At 48.5% G+C, this 13124-nt stretch overlaps 1 protein-coding gene across 1 annotated transcript in view; it reads right to left on the bottom strand.

Moving 5' to 3' along the window:
• Positions 1 to 6460: 6460 nt before the first annotated feature.
• LHPP (phospholysine phosphohistidine inorganic pyrophosphate phosphatase) overlaps positions 6461 to 13124 on the bottom strand; it is an 88177-nt gene continuing 81513 nt past the window's right edge. Inside the window, 1 exon segment of the mRNA XM_019471668.1 lies at positions 6461 to 6740. Within this exon segment, the coding sequence (XP_019327213.1) occupies positions 6650 to 6740 (91 nt within the window). The 3' untranslated portion in view covers positions 6461 to 6649.

Genomic DNA, 13124 nt, shown 5'->3' with positions numbered 1-13124 from the left:
TGGGCCATTTACCCTTTTCCCAGCGGCTGTGCCCTCTTTGCTACCCGAGGCACAGCTGCCACCCTCTTTTTTTCGCTCTGTCTTACTGTGAAGGGGCTGCATGCCCAAGGCACACCGTGGGGTTACTTGATAAAAATCAGCTGGCGAAAGGCTGAAAATGCAGGTAGCAGCACTGAAAGTTTTTCCTCTTCCTGTGCCTTTTTTAAGCACAGATAAAGTGGTGACCATTACGTTTGTACAATATGAATTCTCTTTGGTAAAAATAAGCAGTCCACTTGCTAGCAGGTTTAGAAGGACACGTATTTTTTTTTCTCCCTCTATTTTTTTTTGTTTGTTTGTTTAAAGCTCTAGGAAAGCTGTACGAGTGGCTTCCAGCATCTTCTGCAGGTTCCCTCAAGCTCAGGGTTTACTTCCCAAGCTCTGCAAAAGCGAGAAAGGAAAAAAGTCATTGATACCAACAGCAATTGAAGACGTGACATTTATAATGGGGTTCAGCACCCCCATTGGCAAAGCTTTAGGAGTCCATAACTCAGAAAGGGCTGAGAGCCGCTGGTACAGGTTTTATTCATAATTTCTGGTTATGTTAGTGCACTTTTTTCTGCGGTGGTTCAGGATGCATGTGGTGTCTCCCATCACAATGGAACCCATCAGCTGTTATATAGCTTTATCCCTGTCCTGGCACCGCAGAGGTTTTGCTGGCGGCAGTAGCTATGTCCGCTCCCTCCAGGCCGGGTGCTGGCAGGCAGGGCCAGCCCCAAATATTTGGGGAGGGAATGACAGGGATGTCTTTTCATTTTGGAGAACCCTCCAGCTCTTTTTAAGTGTCACTTGATGCATCGTTTAAAAGAAAATACATCTTGGCTTCATTTTTAGCCCTCCTGTAGTGGAAGGCGCTGCCTGTCTCAGGCGTTTTGGGAGGGTCCAGCCACGCCAGCGATTCCCCAGGCTGCGGCCGCCCCTCCGGTTCATGCCACCACAGCGGCACGGCCACAGCACAGTTCTCGGCTTTGAGTCTTCCTGATGCTCGATACCCCACCACCACTGACGCATCCCCAGTCTTGGGGAGCACAGCTCCCGCTGGCCATGGGCACCTCCTCAGCTGCCGGCTCCCATCGGACCGAAAAAGGGCAAATTCACCCAAATCCATGTCCGGCTGCTGCCGCAGAGCTCAGGTGGGCTCTCGCACGTGCATCACCGGGGCTGTAATTCCTAAGGGCTTCTGTTTTCTTTCCAAGGGCTGCTACTGGTGCCATGCTAACCCCCCTCAGTAGGAAGGTGACCAATGGACCACTACCCAGCTGTACTCGACGCAGCCGTAGCATTCAGTTTACATACAGCACAACCCGTTTGCCTTACTAAAGACGCTTCTCCAATGAGTCATGGCCTTATACTGGGCACGTTAGCGTAGGCACAGACTACAGTTAGCGACGGTTTTGAGGCCACGGTGGTGTTCTGTTGGATATTTCGTTGTTAGGTTTGTATGATTTCATGTACTTATTCTCAGTTTAAGAAAGCCTTACTTTTTAAATTTTTTTTTTCTCTCTCTCTGTAGAGGTAAAACATTTGTGGATTTATATATATATAAATATATATATAAATAAAGTAATTAAAAATATTTAATATAATATAGTATGTGCCTCAGATTCAGGGGACATCCTGTTGATTGTAAAGTCAGAAGTGGCATTGCTCCCCAGCACGTGCGGGAGGTTCAGGAGATACAAACCCTATGCCCGCAGTGACCGGAGCGGGAGAGCAGGGCATCCCCCCAGGCGTCCTGCTTTTGGTTTTTAATGGACTTCACCTATTACACAGATGCTTTGGTAACCCCCCGGCAAATTCCTGCCGGCTGCCAGAATGTGCTATTAAAGTAATATGCAGACAAGGGATGTTACTCCTTGCTAGGTAGCTAAAACAGGCTCATTATTGTGAAGAGACCTGGTGGCTTGTCCAAGGCGTGACCCAGTCTGGCCAGCAGCCACTTCAGGAGGACAGCAAGCTGTGTCAGCAGCAATAAGGGTTCATCAGTATGAGTCCTGAAAAAAAAAAGGATTTTAATAGGAAAAGTCTTAGCATGCACACGGGGAGTTTTCTGTGTGTTTGCAGATGCAGCTCTTTGAGCCTGTTCTATGAAAGATTACATTAAAAAAAGCAAAAAGAAGTATTTGTAAAATAGATTGTAATTTTTCCACGTTATAGCATAGCCTATTTGGCCAATAAAGTTGTGTTTCAAGTGCATTGTTGAAAAGCTCCTGGCTGAACAGGCTAACAGACTTATGTAGGATGTTATAGGATTGTAGCAGTGCTTTACAGCGTTTATGGGTTTGATGTTCAAGAAATCAAAAGAAGAGGATGGCCAAAAAAAAAAAAACAAAAAAGAAAAAAAAAAAAGCCTTCTGAAGCTATGACCTGTAGTAGCCAAGTCTCGCTGGCAATTGCACAAGCGCAGCGGGATGTGCGTGTCCCCGGAGAGGGGCTGCCCGAGGTGCCCCCGCCGGTGCAGGCTGCCCTCTCCCCGGGCGGGCGAGGAGGCTGCCCACTCGTACCCCCTCCATGACTTGATTGCACTAGAGCAGCTCAGTCTCAGGAAATTGCTTGTTACTTTTACTGTGTAAATAAAGCTTCCTGGTTCAATAACCGCCGGCCAGCGTCTCGCCTCTCTGTGCTGTCCCCATGGCCGGGCGCTGCTGTGGGGTCGGGGGCGTTGGGGACACTGCTGCCCCTTGGGGACGTAACAGCCGGATTGTGGCACCGGTTGGGGTTTGATGGGGCAGAGCTGGGTGCGGGTGCAGGAGCCTCACATGCCTCTCCTCTCCTGGAGGAGGTCTGGCTGCACCTCCTTGGCATCTCCATGGGGCTGGGGGGGGAAGGCGTTGGGGGGGGGGGGGGGTGTCCCAAAAAATGGGTGTGGGTTGGGAAAGCTGGGGCCCTCCATCGAAGTGTCCATGTCAGAAATAGTAAGGATGCCCCAGCCTTGGGTTGCACCAGAAAATGGACATTTTTTTGGGTTCATGTGCAGGCAGATGCAATGCATCCCCCCGTGGTGGGGGATGCATCCCTCCCAGCCTGACACTGGCTGTTATTTAGCTGTAACGCAGTCGAAGAGGTAACAGCAAAATGCAAATCAACATTTAAGTGCCAAGTAGCACCTTACACTTCATGTTTAAGGACAGAGATAATGTCCCACCCCTTAAAATAAAATCTAAACCCGAGCAAGGCAAGAGCCCACAGCAGGGCAAGGGCATACAGGGTGTTAAATAAATTGGGGAAACAGGGTAATACCTCCCTACAGCCTTTGTAAACCAGAAGGGAAAACAGCTGTGTTTCCTTGAGTGAGCAAACAGTTTAAAAAGTTTCATGACAGATGGCAGGATGTTTATCTGCCTAAACTTAATCAGACTGAAGAGGTTGCAGAGAGAAGTCCTGCAGCGATCAAAAGGGACTTCAGGGCACTGGGGCGACTGGTTCAAGGATCGGGAGCGCAGGTAGTGTTTTCCTCATACTGGGGAGACCGAAGGCGTTGGGGGGGGGGGGGGGTGTCCCAAAAAATGGGTGTGGGTTGGGAAAGCTGGGGCCCTCCATCGAAGTGTCCATGTCAGAAATAGTAAGGATGCCCCAGCCTTGGGTTGCACCAGAAAATGGACATTTTTTTGGGTTCATGTGCAGGCAGATGCAATGCATCCCCCCGTGGTGGGGGATGCATCCCTCCCAGCCTGACACTGGCTGTTATTTAGCTGTAACGCAGTCGAAGAGGTAACAGCAAAATGCAAATCAACATTTAAGTGCCAAGTAGCACCTTACACTTCATGTTTAAGGACAGAGATAATGTCCCACCCCTTAAAATAAAATCTAAACCCGAGCAAGGCAAGAGCCCACAGCAGGGCAAGGGCATACAGGGTGTTAAATAAATTGGGGAAACAGGGTAATACCTCCCTACAGCCTTTGTAAACCAGAAGGGAAAACAGCTGTGTTTCCTTGAGTGAGCAAACAGTTTAAAAAGTTTCATGACAGATGGCAGGATGTTTATCTGCCTAAACTTAATCAGACTGAAGTGATAGGCTTAGTATAATAGAACAAAAAGGAAGAATTAGAGGACAAAAAAGAAATTCTCAGTGATCCACCACAGCCCTAACGTTTGACCAGGGTTTGCAGCATCCTTTGTGTGTGCGTGGATGCACACAGTGCTGTACACTTTGGCTGAACCACTACCCAGAGGATAAAAAGATACCAAAACAGACCAAAAAATTGCACCAAGGTCATTTTCCCAGATGTGGTTTATTTTATTATAATTTAATTTCTAGCCCGCTTTCCCTGCTGTCCCCAAGGGGTGCTGTGCAGCTCAGCGGCCAGCTGGTAGCTCTGAAAAACAAGGGTTTCCAACACTCGCAGGCTGCTCCAGGAACAGGGAGCATCACTTCGGCGTCCTTCAGGGACCAGGGTTGTCTTCAGCTGTTAGGACCGCTGGAAACATAGCTAGAATTATTGTTTACCTCCCGCTTGCAAATGTGGAGAACAGTAGCTGAATGCAGACAGCGGCCAGAGCACACTGCCCAAGCATATGTATATATAAATATATGTAACACGTGTAATTGCATACCTTTCCGTGGTCCCATGGGAGGTCTGAAGCAGGTTAAAGCCCAAACGGTCTCATTCCGTTCCAGTCTAAAGCACGCAGCCTTGCCTAAAACCCAAGGGGGTGCAGAACTGCTGACACGATGGTTAAAAGGGGACTTTTGCCTGTAAAAGGGTGACCCTTGCAAAGCTGGCAAGTGTCGGTGAAGGTGGGCACCCCCTCCTTCCCCTGGGGCAGAGGATGTGATGGAGCAAGCCCCAATCTCTAATTCTGCTCCCTGGTTTGAGCTCCTATCCCTGCTGCGCTCTTGCCACATGCAGCGTAGCCAGGTGTTGCCATGCATGCTGCAATAGCTGTGCTGTAAAACTGTCAGGTGAGAGAAACTAAAAACCCCGGGGATCTGCTGGAGTATGGCAATGTCCAGCGGTGGGGAGCAGCTCATTTTAGCAACGCTTACTCTGATTAGAAAAAAAGAAAAATCTCATGCCTGTCTCTGCTCACTGGAGCATGACTTGGCAGCCCTGCATGTGCTGAGCGCTCCCTGGCAGCAGGATGGGGCTGAGCTGGGGCTAAACTGATGAGGCAGGTGCTCGGCAGGCACGCGGTGCTGGTGCAGAGTCAGTGCTGGGGGATGTTCAGCGAGTATACCAGGTTCGCCCCGTTCAGGTAGCTACAGCCATCAGGGAGTGGTGTATGCCTGTGTGGTTTTGCTATCCAGGAGAACTGGAGGAAAGTTTAGCAATGACTACTGAGAAGGAAAGAAAGTGGCTGAACGTTTCCACATAATATTTATAAAGCAGAATTTATAGTCATGGCAGGAGGACTGATGGAGCTGGTGCTTTACAGAGACTGGTTCCCAGTTGGGACTGGAAAAGCCAGGAGCGCCAGCACCGGCTGGAGCCGAGTTGCCCACGCCGGCCTTCGTGGCAGGGCCAAGCACGCCTGCCGTGCCGTCCCGTGATGCTCCCCACTGGAGCACCTGCCGGCAGGTGAGCTGAAGCTGCGCGGGGCTCGATGCTGGCAGCGCCCGGGCGTGGGCAAGCTCCCGGCTGCACGGCCAGGATTTTAACGGGAAGGGGTAGGAAACCCGCATTCCCCCGCCACAGCCATGTCTGCCTGCAAGACCCCCCACGAAGAGAAGGAAAAGCCCATTGGTCCCATGGCCTTCACCAGCTTATTCCAGCCAGGGAAAAGCATTTCAGATCCTCTAAGCATCCCTGCCAGTGCTGATGTGACTGAACACAATGACAAACGGGCCAGATTCACAGGACGAGGTTTATTCCTGACCGGACAGCGTGGTTATTCTGTAATGTGTTGCAGCATTACCGGATTCCCGTGCCCTAACCTGGGGCAGTGCTGGACAGGGGCTAAACATGGCAGAAATGTGATTACTGGCTTGCCAAGGGCACAGGCGCTGTCCCCCTCCCCAGGGTTTTCATGCCGCCCATAGCAAGAGGCACGCACAGGACCCTGCAGAGCGGGGCTGGGCCGGCACACACCAGCCCAGGGCTTGGTGGCCTCCATCACCCCTCAAGGACATCACCCATCCCATCTCAGGCACCCCAAAAGGCACAGAAAGGGTGAGTTAAATAGCAAAGCTTGTCCATGAAGGGGTGCCGGGTCCCCCGTTTCCCACCTGGACACCTCTGGGCTGGGTCCCTGGTGTGAGCAAAGAGTTAAAGGGGGCAGAGCCCCCCGCAGCATCGGTGGGAGGCAGAGGCCCCTCACCACCCTCAGGGCTCCCCTCGGGCAGACAAGGCTCAGCCCCAGCTGGGAAAGAGCCTGGCACTTTTGGGAGAGCTGATTTCACCTGCGCTGGCAGGGGCATGGCACCAAGGGGAAGACATTCAAGACATGCCGGAGGACACAAAGTTCAGTGTTCCCCTGATGAAGCCAATAGATCATTTTACTGCCATTACATGAAACACTTAGGAACGCAGGCGTTCACCACCCCAGGCAAGGCTGGGGCTGGGTCTGTCAACGTCAGATGGAGGTGGGAGAGGACGAAGCGGCCTCACGGAGAGGCTGCATGCGAGGCCTCCTCTTCATTCCTTCCAATCACTCACAGCGCTGTCGGTTTTACAGCTGCTGGAGGATAATGTCAACTGCTTCGGCAAGGTTGTTCACGTACGCGTCAGGCTTCACGTGGGGGTGGTTTTCATCGCAAGGCCTGCAAAGGAGACAGAAGGGCATGGCTGAGCAAGGACGGTCTCCCAACCAGGTCCCATATCCCCAGCCGTCCTGCTGCTGCTGCGCTCACAGAGCCCAGGGTAGCTCCGAGGTGGCCCCAGATGGAGCACCCTCAGGTGAGCCTGGGTTTCACATTCCTCCCTCTTTTGTTTTATTTCCCCTTTTTCCCCCTTCTCTCCCTACCTCCCCCATACCCAGGTCTTTGCCGCATGCTATGGTAGATCCAATGTCCTTGTGCAACTGAGCTGGGCAAAACTTTGCCAAGCCTTGTATGGAAGACAATCTAATCTACATCGTTAACTAACTAATCCAAATTAATGCACTGCATTTTACGTGGCACTTCTTCATTCAGGCAATAGCAGTATCAGACAGGGATCACTGGGAGGACACTTCACTGCAAGTCTAGGATCCTACAAAACTGTGCAAATAATTATTCTCCCATGGTTTTTCTCTAGAAATAGCTAAAGAAAAGAAGAACTCACTTCTGACCGAGAGACATGAAAGGTCTGTACGTAGCTTCAGTGAATGGGAAGGCTCTGTCAGGGTTTAATTTTGCAGGACCACCGTCTTCTTGTAAATCTAACAGTGGTGGTTTCAGATGCTACCATGAAAAGGGTCAGACTCACCCTCCACCACGAGTCACCAACCCAAAGCAGAGCAGCTTGAAGCCATTTTTTTGCCAATGATTTAATTAGAGGCACTGGCCTAACGAGGCACAGATGCACAATCCTATTTTACTGATTCAGCAGCATTTCTGGTAGGGAGGGGGGCAGAAATTTTCCAAACCTTGTTGGTCTTGTTATGGCTCTTGGTCTGAGAAACCCAACAGCTGCTGAAGAGAAAACATATGTATTTTATACGCTTAATGGCTTTCCTTTGGGAAAGAGATGAGAGCCCTAATGTCCACCTCCCATCTCTCTTGTTCCCTGTAAAGGGCAAACATTTATTCAGCATGGGCCATTTTCTCAGCGGGGAAGATGCATTTCCCAATAGATGCATGGGAGGCAGAGAGATTATTATTATTATTTATAATGTGCAGAATTTGGTGAGCACTTGTCTGTACAAGTACCAAATTATTTCTTCAGTTCCAGCACTGAAGCTCCCCAGGGCTATTTCCTTTCTGTTCATTTTTCAGCTGCGCTCTTCATCTCTGAGTACATGAGCTCCTCGCAAAGGCATGGCCTCTTTTGGGATCCCATGCTGCTTGAGATTTTACTTGCTGCAAAGTTACAGTATGCAGCTAGTAAAAATAAAAGACACTGATATTCAGCTTTCCTTGTGTCACCTTCAAAGCCATGTCTGGCACAAGGACGATGGCTCCATGAAACGGACTCTCCATTGGGGCTGGCTGTCGTAAAAGCATCTTATTTAAAAGGTGGAAGGTTATTCCATGGGTCTTTATTTAATTATCCAAGATCTATCTTGTTACAGGGCTAGGGTGCAATAAGAACAGTAATTATGATGGTTTTTAGGTTTTCCTCAACTGAAGAAGGATTTAGATTGCTAAAGGTAAAACAAATTGTAATATACAATGGAGAAAAACCTTCAAATATAAAGCAAGTAAAATTCCAGTATGTACCCATCCCTTAGGTGGTGATTATTGCTCACCCGCTGATTTAACCAAGAGGCTTTTATGAATACAGAAATACCTTTGGGGAGCATGGTAAAATACTTCTTGTCAATAATCCTTAATTTGAGTAGAGATCTAAAAAAAGTAATGAACAAAACTTCTTTCCATTTTACACCCTGAAAAACATTTCTTTCGTATCTTATACATTAGGAGAAAATTTTAAGAACTGCTTGAAATGAACGCTTCTACAAGAAGTTTTCAATTACACGGCACTCTTTGATCTATTAAAAGGATTTTGTGATTGATATCTGTGCTGACTATACAGAAATCCACCTGTAACTCAGCAGCTAAATGCCAGTCATCAAGGAAATGCCCTGTATACACTTAATGTGTGCTGCAGAAGGGGTGTGTGTATATATATACGTGTGTGTGTATATATACTGCAGTAAAGCAAATTAGGAAATAAGGTATTTTTACCCATTTGTCCAAATAACATGTGATGACAACACACAGACTGGCCAGTCACTAACTCCTGGCTCCAGCGAGGTTAATGTTAAAACCCACCTTAGCTCCAGGGGAGCTATGAGTTTACCCTCGCGTGTTGCCCAACTGCCTCCCGCCCCATGGGACCGCTGGGGTGGACCTGGGCTTCATTTTTACCTGCTGCACCCCTATTATTCATCTGAGCCTGATTATTTCTCTTCTGCTTTGCAGTCCGATACCCTACAGGATTACAGCTGGGAATCCTAAAATACCCTTCTGCTACGCGTGCTGCAGACAGACGGCCCCGCTCACAACACACGGGTTTCAATCATTTTACTAATACTTTACCAGCGTTATCCAGAAGAAAATGAGAGGAATAGGCAGCCCTCATGCAGCAGATGTCTCCCATTAAAGCAGAGGGGGTGCAGCAGAGCCCAGCGGTTCAGCAGGTGCCCCCCCTGGCTGGCCCGGCTCCAGCCAGGACCCCGCTTCCCTCCCGTGGTGGGGACCAGCCCCATGACACTGCGCTGTCCCCACGTCAGCCATCCCTACCCCGGGGCTGGAACGTGTACTTCATTTCAGCCCATGGCACATTTTGGAGTTACACTTTTGAGACATGTCATATGTCTTAGATTACCTATATGCTCATCGCTGCTAAGTGGGGGGAGATGCAATAAATAAAATTGTCTGAACTCTGTAGGAAAGCAGAGAACTGGAATAAAACACACTTCCCTGCTCTCCTGCCTTTTCCTAGGGCTGTGCTAGGAGCTTTTATTCCTGTCAGTGCCACCCCAAGAGCTGTTTCATGCAGCCTCTTCCTTTGTCTTGTAGAATGCTTTGTAACTCACACAACTGCACACAAATAGCCAAGCGATGCTTTTCCCCCTCCGCCAGCTCAGTATTGCTCTTTTAAGCATCTGTCAGAAGGAAACTGCAAGCAATACTCCCCCAACACTAATGCCAAGAAGCAATGTTCCAAATGCAGCGAAACAATTCAGGAGCCCAAGTCTGGGTGCCAGAAGCGAGGCAGAGGAGAGAGCTCTGCCATAGAACCTTCAGGCAAACCCAAGAGGCTGCAGGATGAGCCCTTTTTCTGCCATTCGAAGGGAGCGGAGACCATGGCTTTACACCAGCCCCTCCCCCAGGGGATTCGGGCTTTTTCCCAGGAGAAACCCTCAGTTACTGAGAGATTTAAGATACCCTTTGGTGGAACACTGTGCTCTGGAGTTTGGCCCCGATGTCCTGGGTGTTGCTTCGGTGCATCAGAGCCTCCTTGGACAGGGCCACCGGGTGCAGGTGGAAACTTCAGCCAAGAGCAGATCTTGCTCTCATGGTTTCAGCTTCGCTTCTCTTTTGATGACAATGACTCTTTTTGCATTGCACCATGGCAGACATCACAACAGTGGGTCACAAAACTGGCAGCGGAGGTTACTTTTCAGTACTTTTCTCTTTCATATTCCAGAAATAAATAAAAAAATTCTAAAAAGATCTTTAATTTGCTAGGTCAATTGAAGAATAAACTTGCATCAATCTAACTTTAAGATAAACTTCCGTTTTTTTTTTTTACGTGGGACTCCGCATGCACAGAAGAACATAAATCAAAATGACAGAAAATTATATTCTGTAGCTGAATATTGAGCTGTCAGCAGTCTTGGCCAGTGCACAAACTTGCTTGTGAAAAATCAGCTACAGCCTTTGGAAACACTCTCTTCAATAAAGCAGGACTCCTTGGAGCGACTGAACATCACAGCCTGGATGCGTACACAAGTAACATTTTCCAGCCCAAGTTGGCCATGACAGCTGTGAAATGTGGCACTTCATTTCTACATCGTCTCTTCATGGCCACCTTGCTGGTATATGAAGCGGTCAGGGAAAGAAGTGGCTTAGCACAGGGACCCTCAGAAATCCGGGGTGGTCCTTCTCGGTCCCTACTGCGTTGTGCGGGCTCAGGGACACATGATCTGTGCCTACTCCTCCGTACACAGGGCTATGTTAGGAGTATACGTTCTTCAAAAGAAAAAGCCATCCAAAATGATCTGTACATTACAACACATTAAAGATATGAAGTATCTTTAGCATGATGCAACATGGACAGAGGTCTTGAGACTCAGTAGTTACTTACGTCCATCAAATCATCCTCAGGAGATGACTAAACATCCTCCTCTCCCAGGGACCATTTATCACTGTCAGTGCTGCAGAAGCTGAGCAGCTATCTATAGCCCCATGTGCTCTGAGCCAGATCCTCTGCCCATACTAAACTGGTTAGTTCAGATCAATGCTTCAGTCTGAGGCATCAAGGAAGCAGCAGGGTGCTGCAGAAAACTGGCTCTGCAATTTTAACTCTTCACTTGGTCACTTGGTAAGAGAAGCTCCAGCATGGTATCAGGGCTACTGACTAGCAGAAAGCGATGGCTTCCTCCTGGTGAAGTATAAAACCAAATCCTAGATCATAAGGGGCAGTGAAAAATCAGCTTCTGCAAGAATAAGAAGGTTCACTTACTGTCTGGGTCAGATCTCCACTTGGATAGGTCTCTTCTGACAAGCTAAATTCCCTACCTAGACTCAGCTATCAGGAATGGTCTCGAATTGCCCCGACCTGCTATGTAATTTTCTGTGACGGGTCACCCAGATGTAGTTGAATATCTGTGATGGATGAAGGGTTTCTATAGTCCTTGCAGGAACTACTAGGAGTCTTTAAAGTGAATGAAGCAAATACATGCAGAAGAGAGCATTGCTAGGGACAGTGTAAAAGGATGCCCCTAAAAACACAGACTTGAGTTAATCCTTTTCTTTCCCGTATCAGTTGGGATTCTGGGTTTAGTCTGTGGGTCAGGGCGGGCATTGGATGCTGCTGGCAGCTGGCTCCGAACGGCACTCTCGTGGCGGGACCATTTGTGCAAAGGGAATTGGAGCTGCAGAACATCTGCAAAGGAAAACACACGGCTGGGTCCCAGAGGTGTCCTGCCGAGCTGGGAGCCAAATGCCCCACTGGGAGCAATGAGAGGGTGCATCCAGTCTGAGCACCAAACCCTCACGTCATGCTGTCCTAGGAAACTTCACATACCGGTTGGAAGGAGTTTCTCAGCACCTCACTTGTGCTCATTTCCAACAAACATACGGAGAACAAAAAGGAAACAGTTGGATTACTGTGTGGACAAAATATTTAGCAGATAAAAGTCTAAGTGGGGGTAGCTGACATGGATAGTCATGGCCACAGGGATGGAAAGAGACCCAGAATCTAGCTCAACCAGAGACCTGCTGAAACTTGACTTCAGAGAACAGGAGCAGATGGGGATTGATCAACACATGATCAGTATCACAGGTTAAAATTAGCTTTTGCATAGTTGTTTAAAAATAGGGGTAGGTAGGAAAAACACCACACGGGGCCAAAGCAAGGCACAGAAGTTAATTTGAAAAAGACAAATGATCTCACATTCCAGCGTACAAAGCTGCAGTCATTTGGCAAACCTGATCTGTAACGCTGCGTGTCCCACGATCGCTGACCTTTCCAGCAGCACAGCTTTCTGTGAGAGAGCAAAACCCATCCCACAAACTCTCCCTCTGTTTGTACAAGGGATCTCTCTGTGTCACCACAGAGACTTCTCACTAACTCCCCAATTAAACAGCATATACTCCTGCTGCATAAAATTAGATAGAAAAGCTTGAAACCATTTCTCCTGACAGCGTATTCTTCAGGGGCTCTTACCATGGCTGTAAAATATGTGAGAGAGAGTTTAACAAGATTTTCTTTATGAGGAATGTAAACAGACACTGTAACCTTTGATAGTTTCTTTGGACAGATGCAATAATTTTACTCAGTGCCACAAGTAACTCGTTTTTGTGAAACGTGCAGTTTAATCAGTTTGGCACTGAAAACTCAAATAAATCACAGTGACTGACAGCACACTGATGGGCAGTTGATGAATGGCTGTAGAGCATGTTTCCTGATGTTACGATGAGAGACAAACCTGCACCAAAGCCACTAAATGCACCCAGTGTTGGAGCAGGTCCCAGAACTGCAGGGAACCCCATACGTGGACCCCATATCTCATGTCACGCCCAGATCTCCCCCAGAATAGAAAGAGAGACTTTTGTGGTTAAAACACTAGATTTTGGAGAGCTGCTGTGTGTGACCGAGGGCAGAAGGTTTGTCCTCATGAAACAGCTAGCACCTTCCTTTGCTTTGCTGCCATCATTTGGGAAGATGCTTTTGCTTGGAGAGGTGGGCACTATCAACAGAAACTTCTAACCACAAGCCATGCAGCTGAGGATGCCTTCTACACTGCTGCAGAAATCGGTGGCCTCTAGAGA

Source organism: Aptenodytes forsteri, unplaced genomic scaffold (genome assembly GCF_000699145.1).
Source record: "Aptenodytes forsteri isolate BGI_AS27 unplaced genomic scaffold, ASM69914v1 Scaffold15, whole genome shotgun sequence".
Classification (NCBI taxonomy): Eukaryota; Metazoa; Chordata; class Aves; order Sphenisciformes; family Spheniscidae; genus Aptenodytes; species Aptenodytes forsteri.
The sequence above is the reverse complement of the archived record's forward strand: the minus strand, read 5'-3'. Positions and strand labels throughout refer to the sequence as shown.